This window comes from Spea bombifrons, chromosome 11 (genome assembly GCF_027358695.1).
Source record: "Spea bombifrons isolate aSpeBom1 chromosome 11, aSpeBom1.2.pri, whole genome shotgun sequence".
NCBI lineage: Eukaryota > Metazoa > Chordata > Amphibia > Anura > Pelobatidae > Spea > Spea bombifrons.
In genome coordinates this window covers 1320350-1338511 of record NC_071097.1, presented here as the reverse complement: position 1 = coordinate 1338511, position 18162 = coordinate 1320350, and the positions used below count along the sequence as shown (strand labels likewise).

Here is an 18162-nt window from a genome sequence, read left to right as displayed (position 1 = left end):
CTACTTCCTGTCCGGATGTTCTCTCCCCGCTGGTCCACCCCACCCTTACAGAGGCTGCCCGAACCAATCAGCATACCTGGCAACTGCGGGTGACGGTGGTAAATCCACGGGATTGGAGTGCCTATTACATTCCCTCCCCATGCAAATTGAATGTTTTTTGGGGGGGGGGTAGCCCCGCCCCTAATGTGGATAGCCCTGCCCCCACGTGACACTCCACGCCCCCAAAGAATTTCCCAGGTATGCAAATCAGCAACGATCAGCAACCTAACAATAGCAGAGAGATAACGTAATGGGGATCCTGCAGATCCAGAGAACAGGAAGTTACGCTGGAAGCATCCATTGTATAAACATCGGGGGGGGTCTCATATATATTGTTTATTAAAATCTGTAAACAGGTATTGCGGGTATAAAACTGTTAACTCGGCAAAAAGACAGACCTACACAGAATACTATTAAACCAATTATGTTAATTATTTGATATTTATTAGATTTTTTTTTATTTTAATGGCTTTAAAATTTATAATACAATAATTAGAATGTATAATTATAAAAAAAATGTATTTTAATTGAAAGTTACAAGTTAACATCCAGCAAATCACTTTATATATAGAAAGGCATCCTCCCGAGGGCCGAAAATCGTTTCCACGCGTCAGGCGCTCACCGTTCTACAGGGCTTTAACCCCTTAATGACAAAATGCGTTGTTTTCAATGGGTTTAGGAACCGCCCATTGTCCTTAAGGGGTTAATCTTTTTGCGCGTACCTGGATACCGCGTGTTTGCTTTGAGGCCGTAATTATTGTAAACATGTCTGCCGGGAAACCTCTGCGGGAAAGAGCCGCCTGACGTGGAAAAATCGGCCTCTGCTACAACACGAATCGACGGAGCCTTCCTATTACTTTACAGAGAAGGTGGGGGATACGTGGAACGGCCTCCCAGCAGAGATGGTAGAGGCTAATATAAGGGGGGGGGGATTAAACTCTGTAAAGGGGCAGAACCATCTCCCACCAATGCCTCTGGCTATATAACCCAGCACCCACGAAAAAGAGACGTCCATCAAGGTCAAGGAGAAGGCTTGCTCTCCCGATGCTTTGTCTCAGAAGTATAGAAGGTCCGTCACAGAGCTGCGGGGGGGGTATATAAAGGTTTTTTTCCGACCGGTGCGTAATCCTCCTTTGTGACCCCCGTTTATTATTTATAACGGCAGACAATGAGATGCATTAAAAATGTATCCGAAGAGATAAAGCCACCTCCGGGGGCCGTCGCATGGCAGCTAAGAGCGCGGCCATTGTGTGATAACAAAGCAACGAGCGACGGACTCGCTGAGAGGCCTGGGAGGGAAAACCGGGATCTTCCTCTGTCCCGGAGTCAAACGCGTCTGTCCTGAAAGGCAGCCGTCTCTCCCCGCGTACGCCGGGGCCCGTGAGCTTTTTTGGGTTTCAGCCAAGATCCTCCATCTCAGCACTTTGTATCACTTCGTATTATATATATATTTTTGTGCTATAAATATGTCTTCGGTCTTGAGCGGTCATCACCCCCCCCCCGTGGCTTTTTTCCTTGGTTCTTTCCTCGATGATGGTTCACATTTATGTGATGAGGGACAGAAGAACTATGGGCCTACAACCGTCTCCTGGTGCCAGTTTCTCGGTATGATGTCAGCGTTGAGTTTATGATATCCGGCTGCCGTGATGGATGTTCCTAGAGTTTGGTGGAAAACATTTTTTTTTTACCCCAAAAACAATGTGAAAAAAGAAATTCCACAGAATCCCTGACAGCGGGATCGTCCCTTTAATGAAAATGAGGTCTAACCTGTAGAGTGGCTCAGAAGCTACCCCCATCGGCCATTTTGGTTGACCACTGGCGTAACCGAAGGCCCCCGCAGCCCCTGCAAGTCCAGCGCAGCCCCGATAAACCCCTCCCTACGCCGGGCTGTTCGAACGGCTGGCCCGGTGAGCCCCGCTCCCTTAGTCGCGGAACACTGAGTCTGAGTGCCGGGATGTGACATCGCTTCGTAGCGCTCAGACGTAGGCAGTGTACGAGAAACGCGAGAGAGCAGAAGCCATCTCGCCGGCAGGTGGACAGTAATGGTGGGAGGACAGGGGGTTGGGGGTGCATGTGTGTTTAAGTGAGTGTGTTAGTGTGTGTATGTGTGAGTTTATTACTGTGTGTGTAAGTATGTTAGTATGTGTTTCGGTGTGTGCACGTTAGTGTGCATGTATGTTAGTGTATTACTGTGAGTGTATAAATATGTAAGTCAGTGCAATGTTACAGTGTGTAAGTATGTGTGTATGTGTGTGTGTAAGTACAGTATGTTACAGTGTGTATGTGTGTGTGTGTGTAAGTACAGTATGTCACTGTGTAAGTATGTGTGTGTGTAAGTACAGTATGTTACTGTGTGTAAGTATGTGTGTGTAAGTACAGTATGTCACTGTGTGTGTGTGTAGGGGTAGCATGGGGGCCCCCACCATAAGTCTCTCAGGAGGGCCCCGGCATTTTATGTTTCACCACTGCTGTTGCCCAAGGTTCCACTCCTCAATGACCAAATAATGCTTTCAGTTCCTCTTTCAATTAACTTTCCTTCCAGGTCTTTCTCGGCATCCCATAATTATTATTTCATTGCACTTTTTTCTTCATTTTATCAGTTTTTATCTCACATTGTCTGGGATCTATGCGCTTGGAAGAAAAGAACTGGAAGAATTTCTGGTCTGAACGGACATGAACTGGTTAGCTCATCTATCTCTCTACTTGATGGATGATACCTGTTGGCTTGGACCATTGGCACCCAAGGGCCACTAAATTTGAGAAAATGAAGTTCCCCAAAATGCCGAGATCAGCAAGACATCTCAGCCAGAATCAATAGCAATCAAAGAAGTAGAGGAGTAGAGCGCCAAAATTACTAGGGTTGGCCAAAAATGGCTGCCAAGAACTGGTCATATATTTTTTTTTTAAGCACACAAGCAATGTACTCCTCGTCTCAACGAATGAAATGCTAATCTCCTGGCTTTGGGTAGCTTCATAAACAATTGTTGTCTCCCAATATTCATCCTATAAAGGTTTCTTGTTACGGACCTACATTCCAGCCTTTGTTAATGGTCGCTCGTGTCCTACAGTCACGTAAAGAGATCCAGAGAGCATTGGGAAGGCAGAAAACTCTTTGGTCAAATTATTCTCTAAAGTTCTCGGAAGATAAATAGCACAGCCAGACCGGGCTTAGACGTTACTCGCTTAATGTGTTCCTTGTTCTTGGTCAACAAGCCTTGTGGTTAAGTTCTTCTCCACTCGGGGCCTGTAAGACAGGAGAATGCTTTGTCTAGATGTATGTATACCATGGTTTGTCAAATAAAATACTGATGGGACAGAATGGGGCCCAACTTATGTCCAGGTCTCACCCCTACCTTCTACACCAATCAAGGTGAGAAGTCCAGAAGGTCTCACCAGTACATTTTACACCAACAAAGATGAGAAGTCCAGAAGGTCTCATTATTACTTTCTACACCAATTAAGGTGGGAGGCCAAGAAGGTCTCACCATTACCTTCTACACCAATTAAGGTGGGAGGCCAAGAAGGTCTCATTATTACTTTCTACACCAATTAAGGTGGGAGGTCAAGAAGGTCTCACCACCACCACCATCTACACAACCAAGATGAGAAGTCCAGAAGGTTCACCACCACCTTCTACATCAATCAAGGTGGGAACTTCAGAAGGTCTCACCACCACCTTCAACACCAATCAAAGAGGAAAGTCCAGATGACCTTAGCCTACATGACACCTAGAAACCATAATCAGGACACTTTGGGCGTATCTGTGTGTTTACTAGCATCAAGAAACAGGGATTTCATGTATATTTCCTCAGACATCGACACTTTCTCGGTGGGGTTCGGCTCTATAAAATGTAATATATGTCAGGGGATCTGTGTCACGTTCCATAAGATGAAGATACTGGGGAGGACCCCAGGCTAAAATCAACATTTCCAATCATTTTCTCTTTGCCGGTTGTATAATATCGACCCGTTCCAGGCGTATTGATGACAATCTTCTCTTGTACTTAAATGAAATGTACACATCGGGACCATCCCGGGAGAAATGTCCTACGGATTCCACCTCCGCAGGAATATAATTAGGGATTTATCGATGAGTCTGGTGAACGGGGGGGGGGGGCAGACAGAGAGCAGAAACGGATTTTGGTATGGAAGAGCTCCAGGCTCGGTTAGGTATCTGTGAAATGAAGATGAGTTAATGCACGTATTCTATAGGATATAGAATTTTCTAGAGTGCCCTCTAGTGTCAGTACCAGGTACAGGTGTGGCGTCACAGGGCACCGGTCACCTCCTCAGCGTACCTTGGCAGTGAGATGAGTGGCAGCCTGTGACAGAGTCAGCATCATCTTGATGTTTCAAGTCTTGTCGGCCCCTCTAATGGAGAAGCTGCGCATGATTAACCCATTCCTCTATCAGAAGCAGTTACACATCTCACAAAGTAGAGAAGGCGGTAGATAAGAGGAACAGCCTCCCAGCAGAGGTGGCGGAGGCTGATACAATGAGGGAAGACGAGACTAAGGGCCGGAAGGTACAGATGGCAGACCGCGATAGGGGTCAGATACCACTTATCCGATAAAGTTCTCTGGGTGTTGATTGCTTTTCCAAGACACCTGCAGAAAGACGTCTCTTAATAATTAACGAGATTACGAGCGGAGGCGTCGTAACACAATTAAAGAAAATCCGCCCCTCCCCCAACCCCCATTGTGGACATCATTTTTTACCTAAATCAGGAGGCCCATACATATATATATTTTTATAAAAATTATTTCTCCCCTCAGTATAATGTTCTTTTTTTTCTGAACAGGAAGTTTGATGCTAAATGTTAATATCTATTTTATGAAAAGCAATATTTTTAGCTAATTTTTTAATACATTTTTTTTTTTTTAAATATAATTTTGATGACATATCTTGAAAAAGAGTTGAGATTTGTGAAATTTGTGACTTCCAATCTACTCCGCTTATCTGCCGCCCTTTCAGTGACTTTTTCCTGGGTTCTCAATGGTTCACCCGACGCGTTTCGCCGGCAGGAAGGTCTGATCTGGCCCCGCATAATGTATCGTTAAATCCGAGAGATGAGTTTTAAGGCACCTTCCCATATTGACGATACGTCATGCAGGGCCGGCTCAGTCCTTCAGCAGGCGAAACGCGTTGGGTCATAGTGAAGTCAGGGAATGGAAACGTTTCAGCTTAATACATCTCACTTGTTTTAGGGAATAAACTTTTACTCTTGGTGGTCCTTGGTGTCTTTTTCAGATTGCCCCCTGCCAGCCCCCGTAGCCCGAACACAAAGCAGAACACATAAGAATCCATGTTCTTCCCCTACACCTTTCGCAGTGCGTGGGTTAATATGACTGATAATCTCCCAGCGGATTATGGCACCCAAGATAAATATTTTCAGATTAATTTGTCAAACAACGCGAAACCTTGTAATAATAAACAGTTTGAGAGTTTATACAGCGAGACGTGCGGGACTGTTACCCATGGGTTAACCCCTTCACGTCTGAGCCGTTGTCATTTCCACAGTCACTGCCAAAGTTATTGATTCATTAGTGCATTTAACGAAGAGACAACGGAAGGGGGGGTGAAAGTATGCATTTTTATCGTTCGAAAGTCCCAAAACGTAAAAAAAAAAATAATTAAAAAAATATATATTAAATTAATATGTAATAATATATACAATAATATAAAATAATAATATTAAAATTAAAAAATTTAAATCTTTCAAATGTCATTGTTTATGGAGGCGTGATCCCCGATAATCTGCGTGGCAACCGGCGTATTCTATCGCGCCGATCGTCTCCTCGCGCGAAGACACTGGTTGACTCCCTGGTAACCAAAAAAAAACCCACAAACCCACAAAAAAATATATCTCTATACTCAATTTGTCAATTGATCATGCGCAATGTCATCACTGAAATATGGCTCAATGAAATAGATTTTGAGTGATATTGAGTCATTTTGCTAAACGTCCCCAACGCATTTCTCCCTTGTGGTTACGATCAGCAAAGATCCAGGACTTAGGCCCTTCACGTTATATCTATCACCAGATATTTCTAAGTGGCCCGACTCAGAAATGTGAACTCAGTATCCTTCTGTGATTAAAACTGGAATCCATGTTACAGATGGTGGCCTCGTTGGGTTCTAAGGTCGCCCGTTGCAAAGTATTTCTAATATCCTTGCTGGGACGTTTCTAATAATAATAATAATCATGTAACCAATAAAAGCAGGGATGTCCTGGAAGGCTCTAGGAACATTTAGAAGCTACACTTTCTTGTAACGCAGGTGGGTGAAGCCAACTCAACAGACCTAAGTTGACCACACACCAAAGGAATTCTAATTATATTCATATCTGAAGTTACCGTTGAGTTGTCTCGGGTCGCACTCAAGTTTGACCAGTTGTGGGTAGACTATCCTCCTCGACAGAATCCTGTCTATTTTGCCCACTTTAGTGTTCCTTGAGACCAAGTTTTGAGAATACGAGCTATGTCCTGCTTTCCATGGTGACCCAATCTCCAAGTTGGTACTAGAGCTGAAGAAGTTGACCTCAAGCTTGACCGTTAGTGAATAGACCTCCAAAGTTTCTGCAAAAGGTTTAAGGTTCTGACGTTCCGTCTGGAATTCTGACTCTTCATGTCTTCTCGTTGCAGGTTGTGACCGTCTTCGCCCTGAGCATCGGAGCCCTCGTCATATATTTCATCGACTCCTCCAAGTAAGTTGTTTTGCTTCTTCAGCTGTGACCGGTATACCGGTAACCATTCATGTCCACTTGTCATCACTCCTAAAGTTATTTGCTCCATGCATCACAATGATGTCCCAGTGACTTGGGTTCCACCGCGTTAAGGGCTGAGCTGGCCCTGTGTGATGTATAGGTAAATCAACCAGATGACATCCAGGAAATCTTCCCTCATTAACTATACATTATGCAGGGCGCACTCAGCTCTTATGACTGGAGAAATGTGTTGGGGACAACCTTTCATAATGCACAGAGAAGTCATGGATTCTGGTCTGGATCAGGAAACAGCCGGTATGAATAGCAAAGGAGGTTCCTGCCCCCTAGAGCTTACAGTCTATTGCAGCCACCACAAGCGTCTTAACTGGTATCACAAGTGTGGCTGCATTCATCTCAGTGCCACGTTTTGGGGTTAAACGAGAGACCATGGGCATATTGTCTTGAAGGCCTACACCGTGGCTTTCCTGATATAATCTCATTGCCCGGATCTGGGACCCAAGAAAAAGAGGCCCAGGGCTTCCCCACCCGGGTCCATGTTCTCTCGGAAATGAAGCTGGACGAAGGCTTGGGACGTGGAGCCCGGAGCTGGGGTAGGATTAATGCCTGTACTTAATGTATCGTTGGAAAGGAGTGGCAAATTTGATTAAAAACGACGCACAGTAAATGCTTTCAGGGTAATTGGATGGAGCAGGCGGTGAGTTGAAGTAATGGGTTGGCAGGGAGCTCGGGCTTCGACGGACGCATTGAAAAGGTACTCGATATAGATGACGGTTTAGATAGGAGACGTTCCTACTGCTAATGCAGCCAAATTACAAACAGCATATTCCAGAGACGTAGGAAGGATGGCAGCCGTCTTACGTCCCATAATGCCCCGTCAACGAAGAATACAAACAGCTGATCAGAGGTCTCCATAAACACAATTCACAAGGACCATCTTTACATTCCTCCTCTCGCTTAGTCCTTCTTCTTCCTTACCGGCCCCATGCCTGTCCTCTCTGAGTCTCACTCCATACTACCCCAGCATTGCAGAGCATCCCCCCAACTGGCTCATGATCCCCAGAAAAGTGGGGCGTCTATCCAGTGCAATCGCGTGAAATCCAAGACTGTTGGGCAGTATGTAACTCCCACCCACCAGCTTTATTCGCCCATGACCATTCTTATGAAAGCTCTGTCTTTCTCACCTCCCTCATCACCATTCTCACCATCCCCCCCAACACCTAATGTCCAAAAATGATTTTCCATGTCCTGACAGTCATAGAAATGGAATTCGTCCGACATCCCGGACCGAGCCCCCCCCCCGCCGATATACTGATTCTCGGTTCCTCTAGCTGTGTGGGCCACGGACTTCACGTTTTAAAACAAACAGCCCATGACTTTTTATCGTGTGAATCTATTCGCCGCCTGCGTGTTATTTAAACAAACTGGGACAGCTCTGAATTTCCAGGACATACATGGAAGCAGACAGTTACTGTAACTCAGAACGCGCCAGCAGTGAACGGACGCTCAACCAGAGGCCCTTTGGATTTTCTTCTCGGGGTTTGGCAAAAGCAGACGCGAGGCTCTGCCCTGGAAACGTTTATTTTCCGACACTTCCGAAATGTGTTAATTAAAAAAAAAATTTCTATCGAGCTACGGAAGCCCCTTAAACGAGTAGCAATGTTTGGATTCAAAATGAAGCCGCCGATTGGCCAACGCCTGCGCGAGTGTAGCAAAAAACAATAATGGCGTATGTGTAGAAGATTGAAGTCCATCTAATATTACTCTAACGGGATTTATTAACGATGGCATAACTGCGCCTGAAACGTGTCGGCTCCTTGGCCGTTTTATTGGGGCAAATCGCGTCATCGCTCATTGAATTCAACGCGAGTATCATCTTGAGTGTTGTGCGATGATGGACGCTGGTGAAGCTCGATATCTCCTTGTGACATCAGAATGAACGGCTAGTGACTCTGACTACATGATGAAATAACAAATGGAGATGATATGTTAAAGAGTTAAAGGTAGAATGTCTTCATGACTTGTGTCGTTTGTGTGCTACGGATTCAGCAGCCTAGGGGCTCAATGTTCATGCTCTCAATGACCCCGTCCAACGAAACCCAAGGTTCCACAATGTCCAAAACAAGATGTCGCAGTTGGAAGTCTTGTCTTTAGAACTTTTGAGGTTTTTGAGCGACGGGCAAACCCACCAAGATGTTAACATTATACCAAAGGATGGGGGGGTGGAGCAGTTCTGAAGGTTGGCTTGGTGCCACCACTCTAAACCCTCATCAGGATGGGCAAGTGGACCAAAAGCGGGATTTCAACCTTAGATCCATAATATCCAAAACAACCAGCCTCAATTTGGTCTCCATAGCCAGTCCCTGTGTCCTTGTCTGCGTGTTAAACTTGGTCTTATCTCCTAAGAAGTCCCTCATGGCTGCATATCTTTTTTTTGTTTTCTCAGTGATATTGAATCCTGCCAACACTTCTACAAGGACATCACTCTTCAGATAGACATGGCTTTCAACATCTTCTTCCTGCTGTACTTTGGTCTGCGGGTAAGTGTATGCAGAAAACTTTTGAACGACTCCCTGGGTCCTCACTGGGCTGGGTTACCAATTCTTCTCTCCCTCTCTTTTTTCTCCCTTGCTGTCTTTCTGGCCTTCTTTCTTCTCTCTATTTCCTGAATCACTCTTTCTTTTTCCTCTCTCCCTCTCTTTCTTCTCTCACCCCTCATTTCCTTCTTTTCTTCTCCTCTTCTCTACCCCCAATCCATTATCTCTCTTCTTCTTTTCCCACTATCTCTTTCTCCCTCACTTTCCTCCTTCCATCTCCCCCTCTCTTTTCTTCTCTCAGCCCCCTTCTTTCTCTCTTTTTTCTTCTTCTGCCTTTCCTGCCCTCTTTTTCATCACTGTATGTTCTGTGCCGATAATTTAATCACCACAATAATAACATAAATAATAACTGAATAAATAAAAATGAATAATTATTCAAAGAATACTCTTCTTGCCCTAAACTATAAGATTTTTCTCCTGCTTTTGTAAAAAGATGTTTAAATATAAATACTAGACTTGTGCATTCGTCTTCGGGCGAACATGAAAACGAGCACGAAGAGGCCGTTTTTTTGTTCGTTCCGAAGGAACGTAGAACAGAATACAGTGCCGGCAAACCGTAGGCGAAGACGAAGACTCACAATCACGAAGAATCGAAGATTCTTCGTGATCGTCTTCGTTTTTGCCGCGCAACCGCCAAAATTTCAAACAGGAGTGAGCTGATCCTCGTCTGTCCAATCAGCTCACTCTTGTGACGTAACGCTAAGGGTCTCGTCCAATGCCTGTGCTGCTGTTTTTTGAATTCTGAAGGCGCCTTTATAAGACCAGAGCTTGCCTGAGAGATCCATTCATTTTTCGCTGTGACTGCTTTGGCAACACTGCTGTGCTGCATCCGAGCGTTACAGAGAGAGATTGTTCTGTTCTGTGTGAGACTGGTAAGCCTTTCTCACAGTGTACTTCATCCTCACTTCAGTGCTACTTAATATAATTAATTTAATAATAATAATTTGATTAATTTAATTTTTTTAAAATTAATTTGTCATCAACTTTAGTGTAAGTGCTGTTGAGTTGACAGTGCACCCAGTGCCTCAGTGGCACTGGGGTGCCCTTGCCCTGGGCTGGCACTAGTGCCTATTGCCTGTCCTGCTTAAATAAATTAAATAGAATTTATAAATTACAATTTAATAGAATCTATAATTTAATAGTTCATTATAATATTATATATATATATATATTTGTCAGTCATATATATATATATACTATAGTATACTAGTGTAGAGTGTACTGTAGACATTCATCTACTAGTGTCTAATTTAAAATCAGTAATATTAATTAATATAATTAATAATTGAATTCATTATAAAATATATATATTTGTCAGTTATAGTTAGTAATAGTATACTAGTGTAGAGTGTACTGTAGACATTCAGAACATCTACTAGTGTCTAATCTAAAATCAGTAATATCAATAATTCTCTAATTCTTTCTTATCTTAATAGTTAATTAAATTAGCTATAAATAAAAGTAATAATATTAATTAATTACTACTAGCGTATAGTTCAGCTAATCTTATTAGTACTGGTGCTGCAGCTCTATAGTTTGTGCTTTGTTTTAGCAACAGTAAGAGACCAAGTCAATTTTTCTTAATTAATCTTTCATTTTATTTCATTTGTTTTGCTCACCTCAGTCCATCAGTGAAGTGAACTTGTTGGGCTAGTGAGTGCAGCCGCATAAGTGCTGTGTTTTTTTTTGATCAGCAAGCAGTGACGTTAACTGTTTTGCAAAGATTTTCTCATTTATTTTACATTTTATTTCAATTTTATTAAAAGTACCCTTAGTGTTTTGCTCACCTCAGTCCATCAGTGAAGTGAACTTGTTGGGCTAGTGAGTGCAGCAAGCAGTGAAGATAACTGTTTTGCTGTGACATTTTATTTTATTTCTAATTCTTTTCAAGAAAAATTGACTGTGACGAGCTGTACTAAGCAAAGCTTCAAGCTACTAGCTGTAGTACTAAAATAATTCTAATCTTCTTTAATCTTAATCTATAATATATTATAAATAATAATATTCTAATTCATAATCTATAATATAAGTAATTCTAATTCTAAATTCTAATTCATAATCTATATTCTTCTATCTATAATACATAATATATAAGTAAATTAGTTCTAATCTATTAATATTATATAACTTAATATTAATTAATAAATCATATACTGAATCTGATTTAACCTCACTTTAGCTTAGTGGGTTTGAGAGCGTCTGCCTAGAGGTAGACTTATAGTAAGGAAATATAGCTTTAGGCTAGCATAGTAGTAGGCTAAGCTCTTAGGCCCGTGTAAATTCAAATTAAAAATAAAATACTGCTAGTTATTAAATAGTTAATCTTGAGTTAATAATTTAAATAACTTTAGGATTTTGGCAGATTGCACACAGCACAGTGCAGTAGTGCATAGTTTTACTTTTTAAGCAGTAGCACTGAAGAGAACTTCCTCTAATTTTTTTGTCTTTAATTCGTTTTTCCTTTTTTTTATTTTTATTTTTTTATTTTTTTTTTTATAGTTTTTTAAACACTACACTACACTACACTACACTACACTACACTACACACACAACACAAAATTTGAAATGGATCCTCCTTTTGGGACTAAGGAGGGACAAGCTCCATCTACCACCACCACCACCAGCACCACCACCAGCACCACCACCAGTTCTAAGATGCAGCCTTTGCGTCAGTCTAGTCGGCCAAGTAGGCCAAGCTCTCGCTTATCATTTGGGGAAGCATTGCTTGAAGGATCATCAAGTAAAGGAAAGGCACCAAAAGCAGGCAGTAGTAGTGCGGCTAGGCCCACAAGCTCTATGGTTTTTTACGGAAAGCCTAAAGCACCAGAAGCACGTTCAAAGTTAAAGGGTAGCACAAGTAGTACCAGCCCAGTGACTAAAAAGAAGTGCCTTTTGCCCCAAGCAGCATCTTCCCCATCCACCAGCAGCATGCAAGGTACCAAGCAGAGCCAAATTAGCAGCAAGACTCAGAGGGGTCCCAAACCAAAGCGATCTCATTCCTTTGTAGGGAAAACCACCACCACCACCCCCACCTCTACCGCCTCTACCACCACTAGTGCTGCGCCTACTGTTCCCACTGGTACCGCCACGCCATGTCCTCCTAGTACCTCTAGCAAGCCACCAAGTCCTTACAAAATTTTTGTAAAGACAGTTAGAGAGAGGGCTACACATAGTGGAACTCCACCTAGCGAGGTAGCAGAGGAGCCTGAGACTGAGAGGCCAAGTGCAGAGTCTATTCTTCCTGCTCGCACTACTACTAGTCACGAGTCTCACGACGATATCAGTCTTAGCTCCAGCCTAGCAGGAATTCCATTCGATCTGGCTAATGAAGAGCTAGACTATGAGCCAGAGGAAGTAGAGGAGATGAGTGGTCAGGAATCAGATTCCTCAGGGAGCAGTGTCCAAATGACTAGTGCACAATTTTCCCCTGAGCCTCCACCTTCTCCGCTACGATCATCACCATCACCACCACCAGCAGCAGCAGCAAAACCTAGCAAATCTAAAGCAATTAGCAGTCCCACTATGGCCAGTACTGTTACCACCAGTCCCACCACCACTAGTTCTGCCTCTGTTGATCCACCCCGAGCAGTAAGAGCAGCACCCAAGGCACACTCCAAGGCTATGCGCGCCCCAATTTGGGAGCACTTTGAAAATGTTGAAGAAGGGCGCTATGGAAAGTGCAAACATTGTGGGAAGCTAATAAGCAGAGGGAAAGTGTCTGGCCATTTTACCAGTGCTAGCATGAAGCATCACCTCAGCACTCAACACAACGCTGTGCTATTGGGGAAAGATGCAGAGGTAAAACTTAGTGCAGGCAGCATAGCTGGTGGCCGTGGAAAAACCCCAACAGCTTCTTCTTCTGAGCCAATAGCAGCAGCAGCAGCAGCAACTAGTGCTGGCAGCCAGAGACCAAGGCAGGTTGGAGCACTGCATGTCCAGCCCACCCTGGAACAATTTGTGGCATTCCAATCCAAAAGGTCAATGCCCAAACAGCAGGCCAATAAAGTAACGCGACTGATTGGTCAGTTCATTGCTGTTGGAGGGGCATCCTTCTCTATGATCGAAGGGGAGCCTTTCAAACAATTGATGGCGGCTGTGGCTCCACAATATACAGTTCCGTCACGTTCCACTTTCAGCAGGAACATTGTCCCCTCATTGTATCGGTCCTGTGTTGCAGCAGTGAAAGAGGAGCTTTCCAAGGCTGCTGGTCAGTCTGTTCATTTCACTACAGATTTGTGGAGTGCACCTAGCGGCCAGCATGCCTTTCTTTCTTTGACAGCACACTGGTGGCAGCCCGGTGTGTCTAAGGAAGCTGCTGCAGCAGGCTACCGATCTTTCCTTCTCCATGCAGAAGTGATGGATGAAAAGCACACTTCCCAAAACATTCTGCATGCGATGAGGAAAATGTTTAGCCTTTGGGTGGGAGCAGAGGCGGGCACCAATGTTGAAGTTGGTTTTGTGGTAACTGACGGAGGTGCCAATATGGTGAAAGCGCTGCGAGATGGTCATATTGTTGGTGTGCGCTGTGCAGCCCACATCATCCATCTTGTAGTGAAGGCAGCAATGTCAGAAGGAACTAATGTGGCAGCAGTAGTTCTGTCCCGCTGCAGAAAGATCGCTGGGCACTTTCACCATAGTGTTAAGGCTAGCCAACTTTTGAGGGAAGAGCAAGAGAGGTCAGGTCTTCCCGTACACTGCCTACGTCAGGATGTCAGTACACGGTGGAACTCCACGTTAGACATGCTAGAGAGGATTTTGGAGCAGCAGAGGGCAATCCATAATCTTGCCTCAGAGCACAATATTGGGATTACCTCTCCATTGAATAGGGAGGATTGGACAGTGATCGCCCAGCTAGTGGCAGTCCTTAAACCATTCAGGGATGCCACAGAAAATTTAAGCTCAAACACTGCCAGTCTGGCCCAGGTAATCCCAGTGTTCTCCCATCTAGGCAGCAAGATGGATGTGTTCCTTGGAAACCGTGAGGCTGTTCAAGGTGGCACTCTACATCCTGACGTAGCAGCCATAGTCAGGAAGCTGAAGGATCTGCTAAAAGTACACCTTCGCAAGCGAATGGAAGAGAGTCCCGAAATGATGCTAGCGTGCCTTTGTGATCCAAGAATTAAGGGAAAGCTAGCTTTGAAATTCAATGTTCTCAGTAGCTACCGGGAGCAATTGGTCAACAAGGTGCGTGACTGGCAGCGTAAAATGGGAATGCTGTCCGAGGAGGGTGAGGTGCAGGAGGAGGAAGAGATGATGTGGTCTGCTACCCCTAGCAGCAGCATCAGCAGCAGTGCCACAAGCAGCACAATACAGCTGAGTGGAGCAGCTGCGTTTTGGGAAGAGGCACTTGGGAGTATAGTTGGACCATCTGACAGAGCTAGCAGCAGAAAGGAGAGTAGTGCTGCTGAAATGGTCAAACTTTACCTCTGTGAAGTTCCTTCTGCTCCTAATGTTGATCCTCTTAGCTACTGGGATGAAAAGAAGAGTGTGTGGCCTGCACTCTCATGGGTTGCGCAGCAGCTTCTATCATGTCCGCCAACCACTGTTCAAAGTGAGCGCGTGTTTTCTATGACTGGAAACATACTGAGTCCACAGCGCTCACGCATGGCACCTCATCTGATGGAGCAGATTGCCTTTCTTAAATTCAATCTGCCCAAATTGGGTTACCCAGCTCTTAGCTTGGAAAGTTAAATTTTTTCTCTCTAATGTTTAAGGTAGTTTCTCCCCCTGGTTGCACTTGCTGCGGTGTGGCAATGCCTGCTACCTCCGCTGGTGTAGCCAATTTACGCTAGGGCCTAGTGTCTGAGCTCTGTAAGTCCGCTCCCAAACGCCTAGGACTGACAGTCTTTGGATGCTTTGCCCTGGGGTGAAACAGGTGAGTGGGTCGTCAATTGCCCACTCATTCACCTTTTTCCGTTTCCAACGCTGCTGCTGGTGGTGGTGCCAGTATCTTTTGCCAGTTCGCTTCCTGGCTGAAATCATGCCTCAGATGTCCCTAATGGAAAGGGTAGTTTCTCCCCCCTGGTTGCACTTGCTGCGGTGTGGCAACGCCTGCTACCTCCGCCGGTGTAGCTAGCTTATGCTAGGGCCTTGTGTCTGAGTTCTGTAGGTCTGCTCCCAAACGCCAAGGACTGACAGTGCTTGGATGCTTTGCCCTGGGGTGAAACAGGTGAGCGGGTCGTCAATTGCCCACTCATTCGCCTTTCCCAATTCTGCTGCTGCTGGTGGTGGTGCCAGTGTCTCTCTTCAATGCCAGTTCGCTTCCTGGCTAGTGTCATGCCTCGAATGTCCCTGATGGTAAGGGTAGTTTCTCCCCCCTGGTTGCACTTGCTGCGGTGTGGCAACGCCTGCTACCTCCGCCGGTGTAGCCAGCTTACGCTAGGGCCTTGTGTCTGAGTTCTGTAGGTCTGCTCCCAAACGCCAAGGACTGACAGTGCTTGGATGCTTTGCCCTGGGGTGAAACAGGTGAGCGGGTCGTCAATTGCCCACTCATTTGCCTTTCCCAATTCTGCTGCTGCTGGTGGTGGTGCCAGTGTCTCTCTTCAATGCCAGTTCGCTTCCTGGCTAGTGTCATGCCTCGAATGTCCCTGATGGTGAGGGTAGTTTCTCCCCCCTGGTTGCACTTGCTGCGGTGTGGCAACGCCTGCTACCTCCGCCGGTGTAGCCAGCTTACGCTAGGGCCTTGTGTCTGAGTTCTGTAGGTCTGCTCCCAAACGCCAAGGACTGACAGTGCTTGGATGCTTTGCCCTGGGGTGAAACAGGTGAGCGGGTCGTCAATTGCCCACTCATTTGCCTTTCCCAATTCTGCTGCTGCTGGTGGTGGTGCCAGTGTCTCTCTTCAATGCCAGTTCGCTTCCTGGCTAGTGTCATGCCTCGAATGTCCCTGATGGTGAGGGTAGTTTCTCCCCCCTGGTTGCACTTGCTGCGGTGTGGCAACGCCTGCTACCTCCGCCGGTGTAGCCAGCTTACGCTAGGGCCTTGTGTCTGAGTTCTGGAAGTCCGCTCCCAAACGCCAAGGACTGACAGTTTTTGGATGCTTTGCCCTGGGGTGAAACAGGTGAGCGGGTCGTCAATTGCCCACTCATTCGCCTTTCCCAATTCTGCTGCTGCTGGTGGTGGTGCCAGTGTCTCTCTTCAATGCCAGTTCGCTTCCTGGCTAGTGTCATGCCTCGAATGTCCCTGATGGTGAGGGTAGTTTCTCCCCCCTGGTTGCACTTGCTGCGGTGTGGCAACGCCTGCTACCTCCGCCGGTGTAGCCAGCTTACGCTAGGGCCTTGTGTCTGAGTTCTGGAAGTCCGCTCCCAAACGCCAAGGACTGACAGTTTTTGGATGCTTTGCCCTGGGGTGAAACAGGTGAGCGGGTCGTCAATTGCCCACTCATTCGCCTTTCCCAATTCTGCTGCTGCTGGTGGTGGTGCCAGTGTCTCTCTTCAATGCCAGTTCGCTTCCTGGCTAGTGTCATGCCTCGAATGTCCCTGATGGTGAGGGTAGTTTCTCCCCCCTGGTTGCACTTGCTGCGGTGTGGCAACGCCTGCTACCTCCGCCGGTGTAGCCAGCTTACGCTAGGGCCTTGTGTCTGAGTTCTGGAAGTCCGCTCCCAAACGCCAAGGACTGACAGTTTTTGGATGCTTTGCCCTGGGGTGAAACAGGTGAGCGGGTCGTCAATTGCCCACTCATTCGCCTTTCCCAATTCTGCTGCTGCTGGTGGTGGTGCCAGTGTCTCTCTTCAATGCCAGTTCGCTTCCTGGCTAGTGTCATGCCTCGAATGTCCCTGATGGTGAGGGTAGTTTCTCCCCCCTGGTTGCACTTGCTGCGGTGTGGCAACGCCTGCTACCTCCGCCAATGTAGCCAGCTTACGCTAGGGCCTTGTGTCTGAGCTCTGGAAGTCCGCTCCCAAACGCCAAGGACTGACAGTGTTTGGATGCTTTGCCCTGGGGTGAAACAGGTGAGCGGGTCGTCAATTGCCCACTCATTTGCCTTTTCCAATGCTGCTGCTGCTGCTGCTGCTGCTGGTGGTGCCAGCATCTCTTCTCTGCCAGTTCGCTTCCTGGCTAGTGTCATGCCTTAATTGTCCCTTATGGTAAGGGCAGTTTCTCCCCCCTGGTTGCACTTGCTGCGGTGTGGCAACGCCTGCTACCTCCGCCAATGTAGCCAGCTTACGCTAGGGCCTTGTGTCTGAGCTCTGGAAGTCCGCTCCCAAACGCCAAGGACTGACAGTGTTTGGATGCTTTGCCCTGGGGTGAAACAGGTGAGTGGGTCGCCAATTGCCCACTCATTCGCCTTTTCAATGCTGCTGCTGGTGGTGGTGCCAGCATCTCTTCTCTGCCAGTTCGCTTCCTGGCTAGAGTCATGCCCAAAATGTCCCTAATTGTAAGGGCAGTTTCTCCCCCCTGGCTGCCTCTGTCTGCGGTGTGGCAACGCCTGCTACCTCCGCCGGAGTGGCCAGCTTACGCTAGGGCCTAGTGTCTGAGCTCTGGAAGTCTGCTGCCAAACGTCTAAGACTGACAGTGTTTGGGTGCTTTGCCCTGGGGTGAAACAGGTGAGTGGGTCGCCAATTGCCCACTCATTCGCCTTTCCCATTTTTCAATGCTGCTGCTGGTGGTGGTGGTGGTGCCAGCATCTCTTCTCTGCCAGTTCGCTTCCTGGCTAGAGTCATGCCCAAAATGTCCCTAGTGGTAAGGGCAGTTTCTCCCCTCTGGCTGCGTCTGTTTGCGGTGTGGCAACGCCTGCTACCTCCGCCGGAGTGGCCAGCTTACGCTAGGGCCTTGTGTCTGAGCTCTGGAAGTCTGCTGCCAAACGTCT

At 46.3% G+C, this 18162-nt stretch overlaps 1 protein-coding gene across 18 annotated transcripts in view; it reads left to right on the top strand.

Moving 5' to 3' along the window:
• The window catches only part of KCNMA1 (potassium calcium-activated channel subfamily M alpha 1), a 128896-nt gene that overhangs the window by 39463 nt on the left and 71271 nt on the right, over positions 1-18162 (top strand). For all 18 annotated transcript variants that reach the window (XM_053450497.1, XM_053450486.1, XM_053450496.1 and 15 more), the window contains exons 3-4: positions 6684-6745; positions 9210-9303. In XM_053450497.1, coding sequence (XP_053306472.1) covers positions 6684-6745; positions 9210-9303 — 156 coding nt within the window. The remainder of the gene's footprint in view (positions 1-6683; positions 6746-9209; positions 9304-18162) is intronic.